Consider the following 23,465-nt stretch of genomic DNA (forward strand, 5'->3'; position numbering starts at 1 on the left):
AGAGCATACACACCACTCAGAACATGGTTTCATCATAAAATCAAAATAATAATAATAATAATCGAATTTCTATCACCTATCTATTATAAACCCAAAAAAAAAGCAGTGCTTGTTCATCTTTACTACATGTTCTACCCGTATTCAAAATTATCGTCATTTATATGCCTCTTACACAGTGTAGTGTTGTTGAATGGTTTCGATGTCCAAACCCTTCAGCTTCACCACAGATTCGACATGCCCCTTGAGAGTGTGAAGCTCCCTTAGCCTGCAAAATATACGTAATTAATCATGTATATTACGTTAAACATTTACAAATATATCTATGTTTTGTTAAGGACGCGACTTCCAATTATAGAAATGTGTTAGTCCTGCCTTGAGAAGATAATGAATTTATTCGATGGAGCTAATAAGAAGAAAATGGAGAGCTTATTGTATTTAAAGGAAATTGATGAATCATGTGTACCTTGCCACTTCGGCTCTTCGTTTAGCCTGCTCAGCGATTTCGGACAACTCGCTGTAGCTGTTCTTGTCACTGAACACGTTGGAAGGTCCTGGATTCGACAGCCCGTGAAGGGTTCGTTGCGCCAATGCCCATTGTGCTTCTCTCTCACCCTTGCCATAATCTTTCTTCGTTGTGAATGCGGTCTAGTTTGAGGAGGTATGATGTCAAGGAAATGAGTTAGAATTACAAGAATTAAAATATTTCGGAGTCAAGTTTGGTTCACATCAAAGTTTGATTTGTTTGGCTCCAATTATTTAACTTGTAAATCGAATTTATTGAAATTGTTAGTTTTTTTTTTATGACGAGTGATATCAAGGCAAGGCTCGTGAGTCACTAATCAGCAAGAAACATAATTTGGACCCAAACTTGGCACATGATATTAGCACAAACTCTAGTTTTCAATTAATTCTTTGTTGGAATAATGTTACTTGTTCGAACCATACCTTGTTCTGTATCATGGAATCCCAAGCTTTTCCACTCAATCCAAAACGGATAATGAACTTGAGAATATCTAGTGGGAAGTAAGTGACAATGCTGAAGATCCAGATGACTCCAGCCCATCCCCATCCTATACCTTCAATTCTAGCAAATCCCCAGCTTGCGTATACTGCAATTAACGTAGCCACCTGGAATCCCACAACTTATTTTTAGCCAAGAACATGATGTAACGGAGTGACAATATATGTGTAAGGTAACTTAAAAATTGTTGACTTATAGAACTTACCAACTGAGCTATAAGGAAGGCACTGACAAGCAAGAGACCAGGGCGTTCGACAAAAGACCAGCTTCGCGACCTTGTGACGAAAATGAGTGCTTGACTTATAATGCTCACTTGAAGGTACAGAGCGGCTGTGAGCTCATCTGTGTTCCCCCGGATGGATTTTACCTTAAAGGATTCCTATAAGAAAGAAACAATATGTCAGTAGTCGAAATTTTTTTTGTTGTTTTAAGGATCCAATGCTTGTCCTTATGACAACCGTAGGCATCATGTTTCGAAAGTAACTCAGTAACACCAGAGCCTATAATACTAGTTTTCGAGGGCATAAAGAGCTTACGGTGAAGAAGTCGGTATCTGAGGCGAGGTAAAAGAAGACAACAGTCATGATAGCCATGTATGTTCCAAGAACGACACCAGTGGCAAAGATTTCCTTGAGTTTCCACGAATCAGGTACTGGAGATGGCTTCACTCTGTCTTTAGAGATGGTCATGATAGTTCCATCGTTGAGAATGGCGATCACGAGAACCATGAACGGCGAAAAATCAAACTTCCAGATAAGGGCAATAAGCATGAATCCCACAACAATACGGATTGTGATGGAAACAGCATAAATGGTGTAATTCTTCATCCTTTGGAAGATGGCTCGACTTGTCAGAACCGCGCTCACGATCACGCTGAGTCCTGGCTCTGTCAACACGATATCGGATGCACTTCTAGCGGCATCGGTGGCATCTGCTACAGCGATACCAATGTCTGCTTTCTTGAGTGCCGGGGCATCGTTCACTCCATCGCCAGTCATACCACAGATGTGCTTCCTCTCTTGTAGTTTTTTCACGATTTCATACTTATGCTCTGTGCACATAAAACTTGAGTTTAGTTGTAAGTAATCCAATGTCTCATTAGTACATTAAGTGGGTCTTTTTCCCGCTTCCAGGGTAATATTTTACCTGGGAAGACACCAGCAAAACCATCCGCTTTCTCAATGAGCTCGTCGACAGGGATCGAAGCAATAGATTCATCCTTGGATTGGCCAAGAAGGGAAGAAGATGGGTACATGTTGGTTCCCATTCCAAGCCTGCGTCCCGTTTCTTTGCCAATAGCTAACTGATCACCGGTGATCATCTTAACATTGACACCAAGATCAAGAGCCTTTCTGATCGTCTCCGCACTATCGTGCCTAGGAGGGTCGAAAAGAGGCAACAAACCCACGAACTCCCAAGGTTCACCAGCACTTTCTTTGGATTTTTCAGGAACAAGCTGAAATTTTATGTAACATATCGTCACCATTTGCAGTTTTAAAAAAACAGGGGTACTTTTTTTTTTTTGAAAGCATGAAGGCATAAAACCCTTCATCGGATGCCTGACTAACCTGTCGTGCAACACCAAGGGAACGAAGACCGCGGTTGGCAAAATTGTCTATGATCTCATGAGCCTTTTTATTTACATCCCCTTTGAGTTCACATAGTTCAATTATCTGTTAAACAACAAAAAGGAAACAAAACTGTGAGACATCACGCATTGATGAAAATATTTTTACATTTCATTTGATTATGAAAGCTTCTATGACTATCCTTACTTGCTCAGGAGCACCCTTGCTGCATCTGTGCCAGTTTCCATCAGAATCATAATATGTGATTGCAGTTCTCTTCTCCACTGGGTTGAATGGCAAGAAATGTACCTCTGTAATGCCTGCTCTTGCCTAGAAACATCCAAAAAAGAGTGCTTTACAAGTAAGTAATCTTTGAAGATGTTCCATTCCAACAAGCTAATTGTTCAGAAGACTCACCTCTTTAGGATCGCTGAGCATGTTAACAATCGAAGCATCAATGGCATCCTGATTCTCAACCCTGGAAGCCCTTGCAGCAAGCAAAAGAAGAGTGTCCTTGTCTACATTCTTTGGGAACACCTCAACTAAGTTCTTGTCGACTGTGAGCTTATTGAGAGTGAGTGTTCCTGTTTTGTCGCTGCAGAGCACATCCATGCCAGCCATCTCCTCAATGGCTGTCATTCTTTTCGTGATGGCGCCTTGCTGAGATAGCCGGTGAGATCCAATAGCCATTGTCACAGACAAGACTGTTGGCATGGCAATCGGAATTCCTCCTATCAGCAACACGAGAAGATTGTCGATTCCTTCTCGGTACCTCCTATGTTGGATCGGGTACATCACGACTATCTCGATCATCATGCCAACAGCAATGGAGCAGATACAGAAATTTCCAATGGCAGTCAGAACCTGATTAGTTTACAAATCATTTGAGCATGTATCAGAATCTAGCAACCTTCACTGTGATGTAATTTTACCTGTAAAAAACACATAATACATACCTGTTGGAAATGTCCCACGTTGTTCGTGCTATCCACAAGATGAGCAGCCTTACCGAAGAACGTGTGGACACCGGTGGCAATAACCACGGCCTCGATCTCTCCCTGCTTGCAAGTGGAGCCAGAGTAAACTCCATCCCCAGGGTGCTTGGTCACGGGAAGGGATTCACCTGTGAGGGCGGATTGATCGATCTTGAGAGGATCTCCCTCCAAGAGACGAGCATCAGCCGGGATAATATCTCCCAATTTGACACTGATCAAATCTCCAGGAACAAGAATTGCTGCATCCTGCTCACTCCAATTTCCATCTCTCAAAACCTGCAAGCACAATCAACCAGTCAATTTGTAAGATATGGGCGTAAATATTTTTTCGTATAAACATGAGAGAATCGCGATGAAGCTAAGATGAAGGCACCTTGGTTTTAGGTGCAAGACCAGCCATAAGAGCGGCGGCGGCATTTCCAGCATTATTTTCTTCAATAAAACTTATAGTTGAGTTGATTATAAGAAGCACGATAATACCAACAAAATCTTGCCAATCTGGAGGCTTCCCCTGCATTTTCACAAGTTGAGTCCATCCGAAAAAGAGTCGAAAATCAAACAAAAACAAGTTGATGAAGAATTAAAGATAAACAAACAGCTGCAAAATTACCCCTCCATTGGCCAAAACAATGGCCATAATGGCAGCACATTCCATAACCCATGAAAGAGGATTCCACATAAATCCCAAGAACTTGAGGACCTTGCTTTCTTTTTTCTCCTCCAGTTTATTATAGCCGAATATTTCAAGCCTTTTGTTTCCTTCATCGGATGTCAATCCCTCCCTTGTACATTTAAGTTGTGTGAAAACGTCCTCGATGGGAATATTTTCCTGCCATGCATAAGCCAAACTCATACTTCAATAAAGAACATGTCGAATATGAAGATTTCGAAAACATACTATAAATCTTCATCGAAGCAATGTGATCACGAAATGGGACTTACAAGGTCAACTTGTTCATTCTTGATCTCTTCCAAGCAGATATCAGGAGCCATGATTATGTTTTTGTAATAAAAACAAGAAAAATTATAGAGAGAACCACACAAGAAAGAATGAAGGAAGAATGCTTTAGAGCACAAAACTCCCTCTATATATCTCTTTCCCAATTATTACTTCAAATATTTCCTCACACAAAACTAATCACCCCTACTTCTACAGGCCTCTCTCCATGCAAATTAATTTACACACCGATTCTTAAAAGTCAAAAGACAAATTGGAAGCCATAATTGTTATTTCGAGGCGGTAGCCCTTAATATTTAATTACCCTTTTAGTTTTTGGTGTCCTTAAACTCTCCAAAATTGTGGGAAAATCGTACGTTTTCCAATCCCTCTTTTCAAAGGTGCGTCTCAAATTTTTGCAAAAGGTGCTGCTAGTTTGGAGTTTGGTTCCTTAAAACATGGGCCGCCATACGGGATTTTCCTAATTAAACAACGAAGTGGCATATGAAATCGCGTTTCCAAAATGCACTTTAATATAAAGCAAACTTATTGGACCAATTTTAGAAAATTTTTTAAAGAGTTTTTTCAAGCCAATGCGCACACATAAGGCAAAACCCCACTCCACAAGAAAATATTAACCCGACAAAAATAATCAATCATTGTGGTTTTTCTTTCCTATGTTTCGCATCAATCAATTTATAAGAATCTAAAATCTAGCTGTTTGAATGAATCACAAACACATTCCAACGAACATATGCTGACAAAAAGCGATCTTAGAACATCGATAAAATTAAGATTTCTGGTGCCACTGACGTTATAACATATGCATCTCCTTAGTCATATATGTGTGTGTGAATCTTGAATCTTGATACTTCTCTTGGTGTGATCTTCAAGAAAAGTTCAAAGAAATCTAATCCATGGATAACCAGAAGATCATCTCACTGATTTTGGCATTCATTCTAACGTTTTCCGTCACAAAATTCTCACTTGCCGATGTCCCAGTTCCGATTTCAATGCCTCCGACCTCATCCCCATCCTCATCCACATCACCATCACCTTCTCGAGGTATCAAAGGCGCATACTGGCCATCCTGGCTGGCGCAATCCTTGCCACCATCCAGCATCCCAACTTCATATTTCACTCACATCTTCTACGCCTTCGTCATCCCCGACGCCACCAGTTTCCAGCTCTTAATCAACCAATTTGACGAACAATGGATGGTCCCATTCACCTCTGCCATCCACGCCGCCACTCCTCCCGCCAAAGCCCTGCTATCCATCGGCGGAGGCAGTGGCCAACCCCTCAGCAACATCTTCGCCACCATGGCAAACAATCCCGATAACAGGGCCGCATTCATCCAATCATCCATCGAAACAGCAAGAAAATACTCCTTCGACGGACTCGATCTCGACTGGGAATACCCGAACGACCCACAAGACATGTCTAACCTCGCCGTGCTTCTCAAAGAATGGCGCGCTGCCATAAACCAAGAATCACTCGCCTCCGGCGGCAAGCCGCGGCTCCTACTGTCCTCCGCCGTGTATTTTTCTTCCGACGTGTACCTCGAGAACTCACCGCGTACTTATCCAGGCGATTCCATCAGAAGCTTCGTAGACTTCATCAACCCAATGTGCTTCGATTACCGCGGTGGCTGGGACACTTCTGCCACCGGAGCTCCTGCATTGCTCTACGACAGCACCAGTAACGTGAGTACCAGTTATGGGATTTCACGGTGGAAGAGAGACGGCGTTCCAGCCAAGAAAATAGTGATGGGAATGCCTGCATATGGGCATACATGGCAACTGAAGGATCCGAGAAGACATGGAATTGGAGATCCGGCTGTTAACACAGGCCCCGGCGGAGGGGTGATGGTTTATTCGGACATTCTTGAGTTTAATTCCGCCAATCATGCCACCGTCGTCTTCGATAACACAACAGTTTCGACGTATTCTTACTCTGGAACAAGTTGGATTGGATACGACGACACAATTTCAGTCGAGCACAAAGTCAAGTTCGCAAAGGCTCAAGGACTTGGTGGGTATTTCTTTTGGGCACTTGGTTTTGACAGCAACTGGACTCTTGCTAGAACTGGTATGTTTTTTTTTTTTTTTGACTTTGACTTTGATTTTGACTCGTGATATGAGATGATAAAAATTATAATATGAACTCGTAACAAAGTATACGTTAATCTTGTAACAAATTAGTGATGAGATATGGTTTCTTGTTGTGTGCTTTGCAGCTTCGACGGCATGGGACACAGCCTGATTGATGGAGGAAGCAATATAATCATTGGTATGATTAGCTGCAAATAAGTTGACCCTTTAGCAAAGCACATTCAAGAATTAATATATCATTTTTAATTAATTAGTTGACAGCTACTAGCTCTCGATTCTTTCTTCATTTCAGTGAAAATATATTTAATGGTTTGCATGTAATTTCTGGTGTTAGTATATAGTTAATACACTTAATAGTCCTCATTTTTGCTCGAGAATGAAGACCAGAACGTAAAAAGCTTAGCTTCGAATAAATCATTGTTTTAATAAGTGAAAGTTCACCGAATTGTCGTGTTTTTATTATGCAGGATCATTAATATATATGTTTTTTTTTTTGGTTAGATGAATAATTTGTTATGCTGTGGGAATCACACGTATAAGATTATTAAGCGATTAGATTAGCAGCGTCCAATCGATTAGGTTTGTCACACGTCGAACGGTGAATCTAATAACTAACGTTATTCAGGTTGATCGGGTTAGTCGGGTTCGAATTGGTCATTTTTTGATTGATTTGGGTTTGTGTTGAGAAATTTTTTAGCAATATTTTATGTTAACTCAACTTGAACTCATCCGATCCACCTGAATTGACATCTCGTCAAGTTTTACAAGATTTACATTGAAAGTCATACTTATTTGCAAAATAATAATATTTAAATATTAAAAAAATGATATATACAGTTAGTAAGAGATCACAATATTTTTCATCATTTTTTTAAAAAATAAAATTCACTTTTTCCAAATAACTCAACTTGATTGACCGAGTATGAAAAAACAAATTTGAGGGGATCGAAAATATTAAAATAAAATCATAAATATTATTCAAAAAATGAAAAATTCTCTCGTTTATTAAGACTTTCAACGTGAATTTTGTAAAATTCGATAATAAATAAATAAAATTTAATTGAAGTATTTTTTAGCAAGACAAAAAATTACAGTTTGAAAAAAAAATTAGAAGAATTTTGAGATAACTTCATAATTTAATAAAGTAAATTCGAAGCGTATAGTAACAAACAATTATTTTGATTTTAAAATGGAAAATTATTGATTTACATTTTAACACTTCAAAGAAACTGAAATTAACGTATTTTCCCTTCTTCCGAAATCAAACCATTATATAATTGTTTTTGTTAACAATCACGCAATTGGCACATATATACCAATAAGGTAAATCGTTTACTAGCATTTAATCCCTAAATTATCACCCCTATTCTATAATCTATGCTAATTTGTATGGCAATTGCATAAAACATCTAATATACTATATAGCCCTGACATATATTTATAATTAGAAAAGAAACTTTTAACATACCAAAAAATAGCCCCTTTAATTTAAGAGTAATGTTACATGTACAAGAAAACTTGTAGTACAACAATTTTTATATTATACAAAATTCAATACGAAAATTTAATTTATCAAATCTCACGATACATTGAATTCAAAATATCACGATATAATATCAAAATATTACGACATAATTATTATAAATATTGTTATAAGATATATTAGTTGTATTTTTAGTATTATTCTTAATTTAAATTGATGACAAATAAAATACGAACACATGCAGACAGCGTATGGAATTCCTTCGTCAGATTTGACCGTCGATTATCTTCAGATGAATCATATCCATTATTATATTTCAAATGGATGGAATATAATAATATGTTAGTAGACTAGATTTGAATTGATATGAATGGATAAATTATAGGGAAGTGGAAAAGTTAGGTTCAATCAATCAAAACAGTTGATTAAATAACATGAGTAACAATTTTGTGATACGGTCTTATCCGTGAGACGGGTCAATTGTACCCATATTTATAATAATAAGTAATACTTTTGACATAAATTATAATACTTTTTAATGAATAACCTATATAAAAGATCCGTCTCATAAATATGACCCTTGAGACCGTCTCATAAAAGTTTTTGCCAAATAAAATTAGTTCGTTAATTTGCTTATTATTGATTGATATATCCATTACTAATTTCCAGAAGAATTGTATTGCTTATATTCATCTATTGACAAGGATGAAGATATTAAAATTTAGAGAAGATCCTTGGATTTGAGATCTAATTGTTATAAGCTCTTCTTCTGACTAAAAAGGAAAAATAAAAAAATTAAGAATATATATGTGTGTGTACACAATCCTCTTCTTCGAGGTTTTAATAAAAAATAGTGAATGAGTTTCTTGAATTAAGGTATAATAACTAATTTAAAAAGTATAATAAATGAATTTATATTCGTAAGACGACTCAAAATATTATTTTTAACATAAAAATATTTATGTATTTTTATGACATTGAGTCAGAAAATATATAAAAATGTGGTACACGAGTTTTCGTGAAAACCATAATAATAAATAAGTATCCATATTGAATAGTTTAGGTACGATATTCATATTTGCATGCTTACCTTTATAAGGTTGGGAAAGAGAAAAGTTGCTGCAAACAATACTTATTATAAACAAAAGCTCCATTATTTGACTCAATAAAGCTGCGTTTCGGTTACTTCCCACTATAGACATACACAAACTTACATACATACTATATCTATTTCCTCGTATGCCTCCCATATTCTAATTTGAATAGGAGTTTTGTTAATCTGTTTTTAATGTGGAATTTAAATGATTGATTTGCTGGTTTATTTTAAGATATATTTATTTATATCAAGTTATTCAAACATTTAAGTTAATTTTTAAATCAAGAAGTTTGACATACATAGAATCAAATTTGTACCTTTTTTTTAAAACCAATCATAGCTGTTTTTCGATTGTCATTGGAAATTATAGGTGTAGAAAGACGCATCTTCTTAGTCTGTCTTCCCTGTATCTCTCTCTTTCTTGTGATCTCTATATTTCTCCTTGTTTGCTAAATTCTTGGTTTTTGATATTGAAACAAGAATTGCATCTGGGGTTGTGTTAAAGTGTTCGGGAAAGTGATTTTGGTGGCAAAGGCTCCATTTTTATCCTCCGATCTCTACTAAACTCGTATTCGGGTGTTTTCAATTGTGGGCTAAAACAATGACTGTGGTGGAAATTAAGAGTGAAAATAAAAATCATGATAAATTCCCAGCGGGGCTGCGCGTTCTTGCTGTGGATGATGACCCGATATGCTTGAAGTTGTTGGATACCCTGCTGAGGAAATGCCAGTATCATGGTATGTTTTGCTTCTGTTTTTTTGGGTTTCTTTATTTTTCATTCAATATTTGTTTTGGATTGAAATCGAATTTTGTCGTCATCTTTTATCTTATTTGATCAATATATAGTCTTGTGTTTTCATTATTACAAGCAAGTTGAGCAAGGTTTTAGATTTTGTTGATCCAATTGTGATTACCAATCTGCCGTTTTTCCAACATCCGACTGATTCTGGCTTTTAGTTTTGTTTCTGGTTTATGTTAAATAATGAAAGTTTGATTTTTTTTCCCCGAAATTGGACGAGTATATGCAACATAAAATTTGCTCTCAGCATCTCATATGTCCTGTATCTTTGGGTGTTAAATAGTTGTGCTGGATTTGATTCATATTGTTTCCTATTATCATATATTTTTCCCATCACGTGGATTCAAAATCCTTGTTTTGATTGGAAGGATGCTCTGTGGATTTTGGTCAATGCCTAAATTCTCTCTTTAAATGACAATGATTCGCCATTTTGCAGTCACTACAACAAGTCAGGCAAGAACAGCGTTGAAGATGTTAAGAGAAAACAAAGATAGATTTGACCTTGTGATCAGTGATGTGCATATGCCTGATATGGATGGTTTTAAACTTCTAGAACTCGTCGGTCTCGAAATGGATCTACCAGTTATAAGTAAGCTCGCATTCTTTACTATGAACAACTTCCAAGATTTTTAGTTCTTCAATGAGATTGTGTATGAAAAATTATTATGGGGTTCGGTAGGCAAAGGAACAATGGTTTGATGGGATTTTATTGGATAGCTAATAGTTCAGTACTGTCATTTTCTTTAAAACATGACAAAGTAATGAATTCTAATTCCTTTATCATTGAGAGACACCTTGAAAATTCTTTTGATTCCATGACCTTGTTCCAGTGTTGTCAGCCAATGGTGACCCCAAACTTGTCATGAAAGGAGTTACACATGGCGCCTGTGATTATTTGGTGAAGCCTGTTCGAATTGAGGAGCTGAGAAACATATGGCAACACGTACTTAGAAGAAAGAAGCTCGATTCTAGCAACCAGGATAAATCCCCTGGTCATGCCAAATATCAGCATGAAAACGGTGAAGGTGATGGATCTTCTTCGAGGAATGATGCAGATCAGAATGGGAAAATTAATAAAAAGAGGAAAGATGATGATGATGAGAATGAAGATGGCCATGAATCTGAAGATCCAACAACACAGAAGAAGCCTCGAGTGATCTGGTCTATCGAACTTCACAGGAAATTCGTCTCAGCTGTCAATCACTTGGGGATTGAAAGTAAGATCTGAATCCTCATTTTTTCCAAGTGTAAGCATGTTTTGAATGTAGTAGCCGTAAATTTTCTCAAGTTGGTTTTGTTTTGTGGTTTTGTTTCTTGATACAGAGGCTTTTCCAAAAAGGATTCTTGACCTGATGGGTGTCGAAGGGCTTACTCGGGAAAATGTGGCGAGCCATCTTCAGGTGATAACCTCTCTTTGTCAACTTTAATTACCGTGATGAAAATTTGTTTTTAGAGTAGTATCACTTGGAATGTGCCATATCTGAAGCAAACTATCGCTTTTGCAGAAATACAGGTTGTACCTTAAACGGATTAGTTCTGTGGCAACTCAGCAAGCAAATATGGCGGCCACATTCGGGGTGAATGGTTCCCATTTCATGCAAATGGCTTCCTTCGAGGGGCTTGAAAATTTTCAAACTTTGTCTGGACAAGGACGACTGGCAAACATCACCTTATCCCCTTATATGACCTCCGGTAGCTTACTCGGCAGACTCAATAGTCCTGCGAATCTAAACGTCACTAACCCTGCTCTCCAAAAGCCAAGCCTCGCCGTCTCATCTTCCGGTCAAAACACAAGTTTATTTCAAGGAATTCGGCCATCTTTAGAACAAGATCAGTTGCAACAGAATGCAAATGGTATGAATGATTCAAAGATCTTTATGGCTGGTAATGCATTTACAGGCACTCAGGAACTTATCGGTGGCTCAAGAAATTATTTAAATAACAGTCTGAATAACCCCACAATGGTACACGAAAATGGATCGTCTCTCAACATGGCTTCTTCGAAATGCTTCAACTCCAGTTTCACTACAGAGAACAAGCCTCTGTTACCTCACAATAATCCTCCAAATGGTCCTTATTTACACAACATGAAGATGAATCTTGCTTCCACCACCATGGAGCCGGTACCTCTTGAAAGTTCAAGAAACAATATGCAATGGCAAGAAAGTTTGATCGGAAATGTTCAGAACATGAATCAAGGATACAACCAAATGTGTGGAGTACAGATACCAAATCATCATAGTATTGGTTCAAACAATACTTTTGCTTCCTTAAATGGTCCCCAAAATGGTTTTGTGGCTCCCTTCAGCCAAAATCCGGACCACAATAACCGATCCAGTAACGAGAAGATGGATACGGTGTTGAACAACAGACCGATCGGAGGAGGCGCTTCTACGATGGAGCAACGAAAGCTGGAAAGTGGCTTTGTTTCTCAGAGTTATGACTCATTGGATGATTTAGTGAGTTCTATGATCAAACTGGTAGGAAATTACGCGAAGCGATTCGAGCATCATCTGATTAATCTTCCAGTCTCTACATTGATATTATATCTCTTTCTTTTCTTTTTTTGTGGTTATGGATGCAGGAACATGAAGGAACAATGGCAACTGCCGACTTCGGATTCGATGATTACTGTTTCGGACAAGGACTGTGAGGCAGGCTCCATTTGCATATGATCCCTCTAGCTCGATTCAATCTCTTGCGCTACATCTACATCCGTATATCAATTTCCATCGAATAGCTTAGTCAGTTAATGTGGATTATTGTAGAATGTTTGATGGTTTAGAAATGAACGATTAAGCTATGCAACAGTAGACTTGATTTCAACTAATGCCCACTTTTCTTCTATAATAAGTGTTTGTTTCGGTGTTCAATATAAATATATATTTAAAGTCTTCAGTCAATACGTTATTTTAATTTCCATCCAACGCCTTTGAAACTTAGAAATTTGAATTAAATGCGCCCATGTGTTACGTTTCCACCCCGTAGTCCTTGCTTCAATTAATGATGCACACCTGTCCATTCCGCGTTGACTTTTTTTCCACATGTACATAGTCAACAAGTCTTCTTCTATCCTAGTACTAGTATGAGCCCACGATTTCTTTTGCGTGTTGGAAAATTCGAGTTTAAAAATCTATGTTATAAATATTGTGAAAAGTAAAATTTATAAAATTTAAAAACTCAAAATATTTTCAAACTCCATATTTTAAATTTATTTTCTCAAATTGTGTTTTTCTACACAAATAGAGAGACCTATTTATAGATCTCAATGGGAGATTAGTCCAAAAATTAAATCATCATCATCTACATCATCACACACTAATTTTCAAAATAATACAACTCAATTTTCAACAATTCTAATATAATATAATATATTTTCAACACTCCATCTTGTGATGATGATCGTCTTATGATGATTGTCTTTATTACGTGTTTTATGCTGCCTCGTTAAAAACCTTACTAGAAAGAACCTAGTTGGATAAAAACCATAGCAAGAAAAAAAGAGTGCAGCCACGTAAACTCCCCCTCATGTTAATATGAGTGATTCTTCACATATTCCGTAGATTACGCATCCCAATGTTGTATATATGCTTTCTGAATATCGTCGTGGGAAGTGCCATTGTGAAGAGATCTGATGAGTTCTCACTTGATTGAATATAACAGATATCAATATCTTTTTTCTTCTCAAGCTCTTGAGTGTAGGCAAAGAACTTTGGGGGATATGTTTGGTTCTGTCACTTTTGATGTATCCTTCTTTTATTTGAGAAATACATGCAGCATTGTCTTCATACAACGTTACAGGCTTCTTGTCTACTGATAATCCACAAGAAGTTTGGATATGTTGTGTCATTGATTTTAACCACACACATTTACGACTTGCTTCATGTAATGCAATAATCTCGGCGTGATTTGATGAAGTTGTTACGAGTGTTTGTTTCTGTGAACGCCAAGAAATTGCGGTGCCTCCACGAGTAAATACATATCCAGTTTGGGAACGTGTCTTATGTGAATCAGATAAATATCCAGCATCAGCATAACCAATGATACTTTGATTGATATCTTTTGAGTACAAAAGTCCCAAATCTGTCGTCACTCGTAGATAACGAAATATATGTTTAATTCCATTTCAGTGCCTCTTTGTTGGATATGAACTAAATCTTGCCAATAAATTTACAGCAAAAGATATATCAGGTCTAGTGCAATTTGCAAGATACATAAGGGTACCAATGACACTTAGATATGGTACTTCTGGACCAAGAATAACTTCATCATCCTCACATGGACGGAATGGATCCTTTTCTATGTTTAATGATTTTACAACCATTGGAGTACGAAATGGATTTGATTTATCTATATTAAAACGTTTAAGGATCTTTTCTGTATAATTTGCCTGGTGAACAAAAATTCCACATTCTTTTTGTTCGATTTGCAAACCCAGACAGTACTTGGTTTTTCCAAGATCCTTTATTTCAAATTCTTCTTTCAAGTACATCATAACTTCTTGAATTTCTTTATTCGTTCCAATGATGTTTAAATCATCAACATATACAGCAATAATTATACATCCGGATGTTGTTTTCTTGATGAAAACACAAGGGCATATTGGATCATTTACATATCCCTTTTTCATCAAGTGATCACTTAGCCGATTATACCACATTCGGCCTGATTGCTTCAACCCATATAATGATCTTTGCAATTTTACAGAATAAAATTCTTTGGGTTTTGAACTTTGTGCTTCAGGCATCTTAAATCCTTCAGGGATTTTCATGTATATATCACTATCAAGTGATCCGTATAAGTAAGCTGTAACAACATCCATAAGACACATTTCTAAATTTTCAGACACTGCCAAACTAATCAAATATCAAAACGTAATTGCATCCATAACAGGAGAATATGTTTCTTCATAATCAATTCCAGGCCTTTGAGAAAAACCTTGTGCAACAAGTCTAGCTTTATATCTGACTATTTCATTTTTCTCATTTCGCTTTCGAATAAAAATCTATTTGTATCCAACAGGTTTTACACCTTCAGGTGTGAGGACTATAGGTCCAAAAATATTACGTTTATTCAGGGAATCCAATTCAACCTGGATGGCATCTTTCCATTTGGCCCAATCATGACGAGTTTTACATTCACCAAAAGATTTTGGTTCATGATCCTCATTTTCATTTATGATGTCACAAGCCACATTATAAGAAAATATCTCACCAAAAATTAAATCATCATCATCTACATCATCACACACTAATTTTCAAAATAATACAACTCAATTTTCAACAATTCTAATATAATATAATATATTTTCAACACTCCATCTTGTGATGATGATCGTCTTATGATGATTGTCTTTATTACGTGTTTTATGCTGCCTCGTTAAAAACCTTACTAGAAAAAACCTAGTTGGATAAAAACCATAGCAAGAAAAAAAGAGTGCAGCCACGTAAACTCCCCCTCATGTTAATATGAGTGATTCTTCACATATTCCGTAGATTACGCATCCCAATGTTGTATATATGCTTTCTGAATATCGTCGTGGGAAGTGCCATTGTGAAGAGATCTGATGAGTTCTCACTTGATTGAATATAACAGATATCAATATCTTTATTCTTCTCAAGCTCTTGAGTGTAGGCAAAGAACTTTGGGGGATATGTTTGGTTCTGTCACTTTTGATGTATCCTTATTTTATTTGAGAAATACATGCAGCATTGTCTTCATACAACGTTACAGGCTTCTTGTCTACTGATAATCCACAAGAAGTTTGGATATGTTGTGTCATTGATTTTAACCACACACATTTACGACTTGCTTCATGTAATGCAATAATCTCGGCGTGATTTGATGAAGTTGTTACGAGTGTTTGTTTCTGTGAACGCCAAGAAATTGCGGTGCCTCCACGAGTAAATACATATCCAGTTTGGGAACGTGTCTTATGTGAATCAGATAAATATCCAGCATCAGCATAACCAATGATACTTTGATTGATATCTTTTGAGTACAAAAGTCCCAAATCTGTCGTCACTCGTAGATAACGAAATATATGTTTAATTCCATTTCAGTGCCTCTTTGTTGGATATGAACTAAATCTTGCCAATAAATTTACAGCAAAAGATATATCAGGTCTAGTGCAATTTGCAAGATACATAAGGGTACCAATGACACTTAGATATGGTACTTCTGGACCAAGAATAACTTCATCATCCTCACATGGACGGAATGGATCCTTTTCTATGTTTAATGATTTTACAACCATTGGAGTACGAAATGGATTTGATTTATCTATATTAAAACGTTTAAGGATCTTTTCTGTATAATTTGCCTGGTGAACAAAAATTCCACATTCTTTTTGTTCGATTTGCAAACCCAGACAGTACTTGGTTTTTCCAAGATCCTTTATTTCAAATTCTTCTTTCAAGTACATCATAACTTCTTGAATTTCTTTATTCGTTCCAATGATGTTTAAATCATCAACATATACAGCAATAATTATACATCCGGATGTTGTTTTCTTGATGAAAACACAAGGGCATATTGGATCATTTACATATCCCTTTTTCATCAAGTGATCACTTAGCCGATTATACCACATTCGGCCTGATTGCTTCAACCCATATAATGATCTTTGCAATTTTACAGAATAAAATTCTTTGGGTTTTGAACTTTGTGCTTCAGGCATCTTAAATCCTTCAGGGATTTTCATGTATATATCACTATCAAGTGATCCGTATAAGTAAGCTGTAACAACATCCATAAGACACATTTCTAAATTTTCAGACACTGCCAAACTAATCAAATATCAAAACGTAATTGCATCCATAACAGGAGAATATGTTTCTTCATAATCAATTCCAGGCCTTTGAGAAAAACCTTGTGCAACAAGTCTAGCTTTATATCTGACTATTTCATTTTTCTCATTTCGCTTTCGAATAAAAATCTATTTGTATCCAACAGGTTTTACACCTTCAGGTGTGAGGACTATAGGTCCAAAAATATTACGTTTATTCAGGGAATCCAATTCAACCTGGATGGCATCTTTCCATTTGGCCCAATCATGACGAGTTTTACATTCACCAAAAGATTTTGGTTCATGATCCTCATTTTCATTTATGATGTCACAAGCCACATTATAAGAAAATATCTCATCAATATCTTCTATGTCTTTTCGGTTCCATATTTTTTTAGTATTAATATAATTGATAGAGATTTCACGATTCTCGTCAATTTGTGGTTCTGACAGAACATTTTCATCATCAGGTGTTTCTTCTGAAATACCATTTTCTATTTTATGATCATCGTGCTTCTCTATGCCTTTTCTTTTCCGAGGATTTTTATCCTTGGAACCGACTGGCCTTCCACGCTTCAGGCGTTTAATGACATCATGAGTGTCTTCAATCTGTTTCTTTGGAATTTCAATTCGAGCTGGGGCATTTACAGCATGTATATATGATTTTGTCACCCTTTTTGTGTCTGCAAATGCATCTGGCATTTGATTTGCTATTCTTTGCAAATGTACAATTTGCTGTACATCTTTTTCACATTGTTTGGTCCTTGGATCTAAATGTAACAATGATGGTACATATCATGTGATTTCTTTTTCGATGTGTTTCTTTTCTCCCCCTAACACTGGGAATATTTCTTCATTAAAATGATAATCAGCAAAGCGTGCTGTAAACACATCGCCTGTCTGAGGCTCAAGATATCGAATGATTGATGGACTATCATAATCGATATAAATACCGATTTTTCTTTGAGGACCCATTTTTTATCGTTGAGGTGGTGCAATAGGCACATACACCATACATCCAAAAATTATTAGATGAGAGATATTTGGTTCTTTACCAAATGCAAGTTGCAATGGGGAGAATTTATGATATGCACTTGGTCTGATGCGAATTAATGCCGCAGCATGTAAAATTGCATGTCTCCATATAGAAATAGGGAGTTTTGTTTTCATAATCATTGGTCTAGCAATCAGTTATAGACGTTTAATCAATGATTCAGCTAATCCATTTTGCGCATGAACATGAGCTACATGATGTTCAACAGTGATTCCCATTGACATACAATAATCATTGAAAGTCTAGGATGTAAATTCTCTAGCATTATCAAGTCTTATTTTCTTGATTGTATAATCGGGAAATTGATTTCGCAATTTTATTATTTGAGCCATCAATCTTGCAAATGCCACATTCCGAGTTGACAATAAGCATACATGTGACCATCTGCTAGAGGCATCGATCAATACCATAAAGTATCGAAATGGTTCACATGGTGGATGAATTGACCCACAAATATCACCCTAAATACGTTCAAGAAATATGGGTGATTCAGCTTGGATTTTAGCTGGTGATGGTCTTATAATAAGTTTTCTAAGTGAACATGCTTTACATTGAAACTTATTATTCTGAAAGATCTTCTGGTCTTTCAGTGGATGACCATGTGTATTTTCAATAATTCTTCGCATCATTGTTGAACCAGGATGTCCCAATCGATCATGCCAATTTGTTAATATTGATGAATTATCCATCACCATATTTGATTCAACTGGACTTATATGTGTATAATGCAATCCAGTAGGGAGCATTGGTAGTTTCTCAACTACAAATTTCTTTCCTGACTTATATGTGATAAGACACATATATTTTTGATTTCTATCAGTCATTGCCTCAGTATCATACCCATGAGAATATATGTCATTAAAACTCAACAAATTTCTTTTTGATCCTGGTGAATATAAAGCATCATTTATAAAAAAATTTGTACCATTAGGTAACAAAAAATGTGCTTTTCCACAACCTTCAATCAAGTCTACAGGACCTGATATTATATTCACCATTGTATTTGTTGATTTTAATTCCAAAAAATATCTTTTATCTCGGAGAATGATGTGCATTGTACCACTATCGGGTATGCAAACTTCCATGGGTTTATTTTTGCTCATAGCATTTTCCATACTTCAAAAATGCAATAAATAAAATCAAGGATAATATATATATGCAAAATATAGCATGTTTCATAAGAATGCATGAAAAATATAGCATGTTACATCTCAGTCCCACCAATATATTAATCAATGTTCTCGAAATCATTTGAAAAAATCGACAGCATTGAAATAAGTTGAACCACTTAAATGGTTACTGTTTTCAACAAAATTGGTCTTTTTTTATTTCCCCTTTATCGATACTTTAAAGAGCTTACATAAGTGCTCAGGGGTACATGACCAATGTCTTGGAGTGCCACATTTATAACAAACACTCTCATATATTGAGTGATTTTTATTTTCACTCATATTTTCATGCTGCCTTTTTGGGTGGTTCGTGACGTTCTTTTGAGATTAGTTATTGAAGTAACTATCTTGATTATTTTAATATTCACGGCCATAACCACGACCACGATCATTTCTACGTTCACGTTCATGACCACATCCTCGACCTCAACCAAAATCTAGTTTATGCCTTTGATTTTGGTTTTCATTTTTACTTACAACATTTGCTTCTGAAAATGCCGTAGATACATTGAGTCGGGATTGATGATTTCTCATTAACATTTCTTTGCTCTTTTCTAGTGATATCGAGAGCAACGAATTTAAACTTTGCCAAATTTGACATGGTGGTACTAAAAAAATAACAATGCATTTTATAAGTTAATTTTCATTAATATGACAATACAAAATAATGGATAAACGATGAGCACAAGTACGTGTACAAATAGAGAAAAAATATGTGGTGGAAAATCGTTGGTGAGTACAAGACTCGTGAGCATGATGATCATAGTCGTTATGAAAAATAGCTTTATTAATGCCATCATCTTCATCTTCGAAAAAAACCGAGGAGAAAATATTTTATTTTTTTTTTGAGAGAAAGAGTGAATTTGGTGTGATTGAAAATGAGTTTGAGTGAACATATTTATAGACCAAAAACTAGCCGTTTGTGACCGTTGGGGGTAAAGAAAAATCGAGTATGTGTTGAATAAAAATTTGTGATAATGATACAATGCATATAATGATAATCATAATTAAATAATTATGTATATCATATCACATTATTATAAGATCGGTGTCGTAGACAGCCTTTTATATAATATTGTGAAATTATACCAATATAGTTAGTATAAAGTCAGGTATAGTATATCATATCACATTATTATAAGATCGGTGTCATAGACAACCTTTTATATAATAACATGACATTATACAAATATGATTATAATGTTTAAAAACCTTAGAGGCTTTTATACTTGTCGTATCCCTTACCGGGAGTGTGGGATGTCGTCTTAACATCCTCCCAGGATTTATAACAAGTTTTTTAAAAAATTCATAACATGATATTATATATTAATATATACACAATAAAAATATATAAACAGTAAAATAAAAATTCTTACTTGTTGAATATTTTTGACTTTTTCTTGTATTTTGGAGTGTCGGAAATATGCTGATAACGTGTTGTGAAAAGTAAAATTTATAAAATTCAAAAACTCAAAATATTCTCAAACTCCACACTTTAAATTTATTCTCTCAAATTGTGTTTTTCTACACAAATGGAGATACATATTTATAGATCTCAATGGGAGATTAGTCCAAAAATTAAATCATCATCATCTACATCATCACACACTAATTTTCAAAATAATATAACTCAATTTTCAACAATTCTAATATAATATAATATATTTTCAACAATAAAAACTATTTTAGAAATTTATTAAATATTATTATTTATTTTAATTTAAATCATTAAATTGAGAGAAAAATAAAGTGGGTGAAAGAAAAAGAAATAGCATAATTGTTATTGCATCATAAATTATCTTTTCCAATGGAGATGCATTGAATAACCATCATCTCCTTGAGAATGAATTTAACGAAGGAAGAAGCCATTTCTTGATTTCATCCAACTCCAGCGGGGCGGCCATGGCTATGGCTGAGGCTGCTTCCCTCCTCCTGCTGCCATTTCTCGTCCTGTTTCATCATCTTCTTCTTCTGCAATCCCATGCGCAACAGGCGTATGTTAACAACAAGCAGCTCGCCTGTGAAAACAACGACACCGTGACTCTTGGCTACGTCTGCAACGGCGTCGCCGCCTCCTGTACATCTTACCTCACTTTTAGATCGACCCCCGTCTACAACAACCCCGCCACCATCGCCTATCTCTTGTCCGCCGAAGCTTCTCAGATTGCTGCCATTAATAACATTTCAGATGTCGGTTCCGTTCCCGACGATACTCTCCTCGTCGTACCCGTCAATTGTTCTTGCTCCGGCGGGAATTATTACCAGCATAATGCTTCCTATGTGATCAAGGAGACTGGGGAGAGTTACTTCTCAGTCGCAAACAACACATACGAGTCACTCACCACTTGTCAATCTATGATGGCTCAGAATCGTTTCAACGAGCGGCGGCTGTTTGCCAACTACAGGCTCACGGTTCCCCTCCGCTGCGCTTGCCCCACTCAGAAGCAAACCGATTCCGGCTTCAGGTACCTTCTGACCTACCTCGTACGTCAGGGAAATGATATCCCTACGATCGCCGACACCTTTTCCGGCGCCGGAGCCCAAGAACAGAGCATCCGCGAAGCCAACGAGCTCTCTGAGAGTCATTTCATCTTTTTCTTCACTCCAATTCTTGTTCCACTCAAAACTGAGCCGACGAAGGAGAACTTGAACACCGCCATCTTGAAGCCCCCACCGCCTCCCCCTCCGCCGCCCTCCGATATCCCTTCTTCCGGAAGCGACGGCAATTCCCGCAAGTGGGTTTTTGTTGGTGTGGGAGTTGGAGTTGCTATTATTCTCCTCCTCGCTCTCGGGTCTCTGTTCTGGTTCTTCAGCCGACGGAGCAGGCGCCACGAGCACTCTCCAGCGCCAACTCCGAAGCTTGCCGACGAATCGGGAGAGACTAAAGGTAACTGGTCCTGGTCGGTCTCCTCCGAAGGTATCCGTAGTGCCATAGAAACTCTGAAGATCTACAAGTTCGAGGAGTTGGAGAAGGCGACGAACTCATTCGCAGAAGCAAACAGAATCGGCAAATCTTCAGTTTACCTCGGTTCATTCGAGGGGGATGATGCTGCAGTGAAGATCATGAATGGGAACGTGTCCCAGGAAATCGATTTATTCCGACAAATCAATCATCTCCACATCATTCGACTTTCTGGTTTCTGTCTCTACGAAGGCGTCACCTACCTCGTGTACGAGTTCGCCATCAATGGCTCCCTATGCAACTGGCTACAAAGAAAAGAGAAATCCATTTATGAAAACTATTACTCCCCAAGCTATAAAGATCACTCAAAGCTTGATTGGAAACAGAGAGTTCAGATTGCATATGATGTTGCAGATGCATTGAACTACCTCCACAACTTTACCAATCCTCCATATGTTCACAAGAACTTAAACAGTAGCAACATTCTTTTAGATGGCAACATGAGGGCTAAAATAATAAATTTCGGGTTCGCCAAGAAGCTCGATGACACCGATGATCACCCCGTAATGACAAGGCATGTGGTGGGAACCTACGGCTATATGGCTCCGGAGTATTTAGAAAACGGATTGGTCACCCTGAAACTAGATGTGTTTGCCTTCGGGGTCGTGATTTTAGAGCTCTTGTCTGGAAGGGAACCCATTACGGATGCTATCAGTGAAAAAGGGTATCAAATTGCGCTATCTGAGTGCGTAAGAGAGGTTCTAAGTGGCGAGAACGTTAGGGAAAAACTGCGAGAATTCGTTGATCCGCGTCTTGGAGAAGAGTACCCTCTGGATTTGGCCTACTCCATGGCTCAGCTTGCAAAGAACTGCGTCGCTGATGATCTCAATGCTCGTCCAGCAGTTCCTCAAGTCCTGATGATCTTGTCCAAGATTCTATCGTCTTCCTTGGATTGGGATCCTTCTCATGAGTTTCAAAAATCGACATCTCTGAGCTCTGGCGATTAGAATTGGAAGTCTGGCATCAAGTAATGTTTCACTCGGAATTTTCGGTCCCTGCAGATTGTAAGAGTATGAAACTGTAGCTAGAATGATCAAGTTTTGTGCTTTAGAGGAAGTGAACCAAGTACCAGTCGATGAATGAGGAGAAATAAGGATGAAAGAGATGTTAGTATTTTGTTTTATTCACGATGTAGAAATAGCAGTGTGTGCAAAAAATTGAAGGGTAAATGTTCCTATGCTACATATAATGAACATTGTATGAAGGAAAGGCAATAATTTTATCTTATATATATTTGTTTCATGTTCCTAAGATGTCACATTCAAGTACATGGAGAGCGTCATAATATTTGTCATTTTTTGAGAATCTATCAAAATATACACGCCGAATAAAGTGTAACACGAGCATATCTGATAAATAATTTATGCTGTGACAATGAAAATGAAGAAGAAAATCACTGTTGTGATACTTGCTACCATTTAGATGCATACAATAAAAGTTCCAGGTAAAGAAGGGTTTGTGCCTTGTATTCTTGCCAACA

The 23,465-nt window shown here is 36.9% G+C and overlaps 4 protein-coding genes across 4 annotated transcripts; 3 read left to right on the plus strand and 1 right to left on the minus strand.

Annotated features, from left to right (window-relative positions):
* Positions 1-28: 28 nt before the first annotated feature.
* Positions 29-4,787, minus strand: LOC140873356 (ATPase 8, plasma membrane-type-like). Its single transcript, XM_073276456.1, has 13 exons — positions 4,527-4,787; positions 4,195-4,413; positions 3,958-4,095; positions 3,546-3,860; positions 3,007-3,453; positions 2,797-2,919; positions 2,590-2,694; positions 2,168-2,477; positions 1,558-2,072; positions 1,227-1,400; positions 946-1,128; positions 464-645; positions 29-265 (listed from the first exon to the last, which is right to left on the minus strand). The coding sequence occupies exons 1-13, from the start codon at positions 4,575-4,577 to the stop codon at positions 169-171; spliced, it is 2,859 nt and encodes a 952-aa protein (XP_073132557.1). The 5' UTR covers positions 4,578-4,787; the 3' UTR covers positions 29-168.
* A 428-nt stretch (positions 4,788-5,215) lies between these two features.
* On the plus strand, positions 5,216-6,853 carry LOC140873352 (class V chitinase CHIT5-like). The gene is made up of 2 exons (XM_073276453.1): positions 5,216-6,612; positions 6,761-6,853. Exons 1-2 carry the CDS (start codon positions 5,439-5,441, stop codon positions 6,784-6,786), a joined length of 1,200 nt encoding a protein of 399 aa, XP_073132554.1. The 5' UTR covers positions 5,216-5,438; the 3' UTR covers positions 6,787-6,853.
* A 2,450-nt stretch (positions 6,854-9,303) lies between these two features.
* On the plus strand, positions 9,304-20,833 carry LOC140873041 (two-component response regulator ARR10-like). Its single transcript, XM_073276010.1, has 7 exons — positions 9,304-9,951; positions 10,450-10,602; positions 10,844-11,230; positions 11,337-11,413; positions 11,519-12,493; positions 12,598-13,169; positions 20,713-20,833. Exons 1-6 carry the CDS (start codon positions 9,816-9,818, stop codon positions 12,664-12,666), a joined length of 1,797 nt encoding a protein of 598 aa, XP_073132111.1. The 5' UTR covers positions 9,304-9,815; the 3' UTR covers positions 12,667-13,169; positions 20,713-20,833.
* LOC140873040 (protein LYK5) lies at positions 20,783-23,231 on the plus strand. The gene has a single exon (XM_073276009.1). The coding sequence runs from the start codon at positions 20,926-20,928 to the stop codon at positions 22,930-22,932; it is 2,007 nt and encodes a 668-aa protein (XP_073132110.1). The 5' UTR covers positions 20,783-20,925; the 3' UTR covers positions 22,933-23,231.
* The last annotated feature ends 234 nt before the right edge of the window (positions 23,232-23,465 follow it).

The sequence above is a fragment of the Henckelia pumila genome, unplaced genomic scaffold, assembly GCF_033568475.1.
Source record: "Henckelia pumila isolate YLH828 unplaced genomic scaffold, ASM3356847v2 CTG_525:::fragment_3, whole genome shotgun sequence".
NCBI lineage: Eukaryota > Viridiplantae > Streptophyta > Magnoliopsida > Lamiales > Gesneriaceae > Henckelia > Henckelia pumila.

What these genes read in the sequence shown, in the direction of transcription:
- LOC140873356 (XM_073276456.1), bottom strand. Translation starts at nt 4,577, where the DNA reads ATGGCTCCTGATATCTGCTTGGAAGAGATCAAGAATGAACAAGTTGAC. An exon ending in AGAATGAACAAGTTGACCTT is followed by an intron (nt 4,414 to 4,526) that starts GTAAGTCCCATT and finishes TATGCATGGCAG; the next exon opens with GAAAATATTCCCATCGAGGA. An exon ending in TTTTGCTGGTGTCTTCCCAG is followed by an intron (nt 2,073 to 2,167) that starts GTAAAATATTAC and finishes TTATGTGCACAG; the next exon opens with AGCATAAGTATGAAATCGTG.
- LOC140873352 (XM_073276453.1), top strand. Translation starts at nt 5,439, where the DNA reads ATGGATAACCAGAAGATCATCTCACTGATTTTGGCATTCATTCTAACG. An exon ending in CTGGACTCTTGCTAGAACTG is followed by an intron (nt 6,613 to 6,760) that starts GTATGTTTTTTT and finishes TGTGCTTTGCAG; the next exon opens with CTTCGACGGCATGGGACACA.
- LOC140873041 (XM_073276010.1), top strand. Translation starts at nt 9,816, where the DNA reads ATGACTGTGGTGGAAATTAAGAGTGAAAATAAAAATCATGATAAATTC. An exon ending in ATGTGGCGAGCCATCTTCAG is followed by an intron (nt 11,414 to 11,518) that starts GTGATAACCTCT and finishes TCGCTTTTGCAG; the next exon opens with AAATACAGGTTGTACCTTAA. An exon ending in TGAGTTCTATGATCAAACTG is followed by an intron (nt 12,494 to 12,597) that starts GTAGGAAATTAC and finishes TTATGGATGCAG; the next exon opens with GAACATGAAGGAACAATGGC.
- LOC140873040 (XM_073276009.1), top strand. Translation starts at nt 20,926, where the DNA reads ATGGCTATGGCTGAGGCTGCTTCCCTCCTCCTGCTGCCATTTCTCGTC.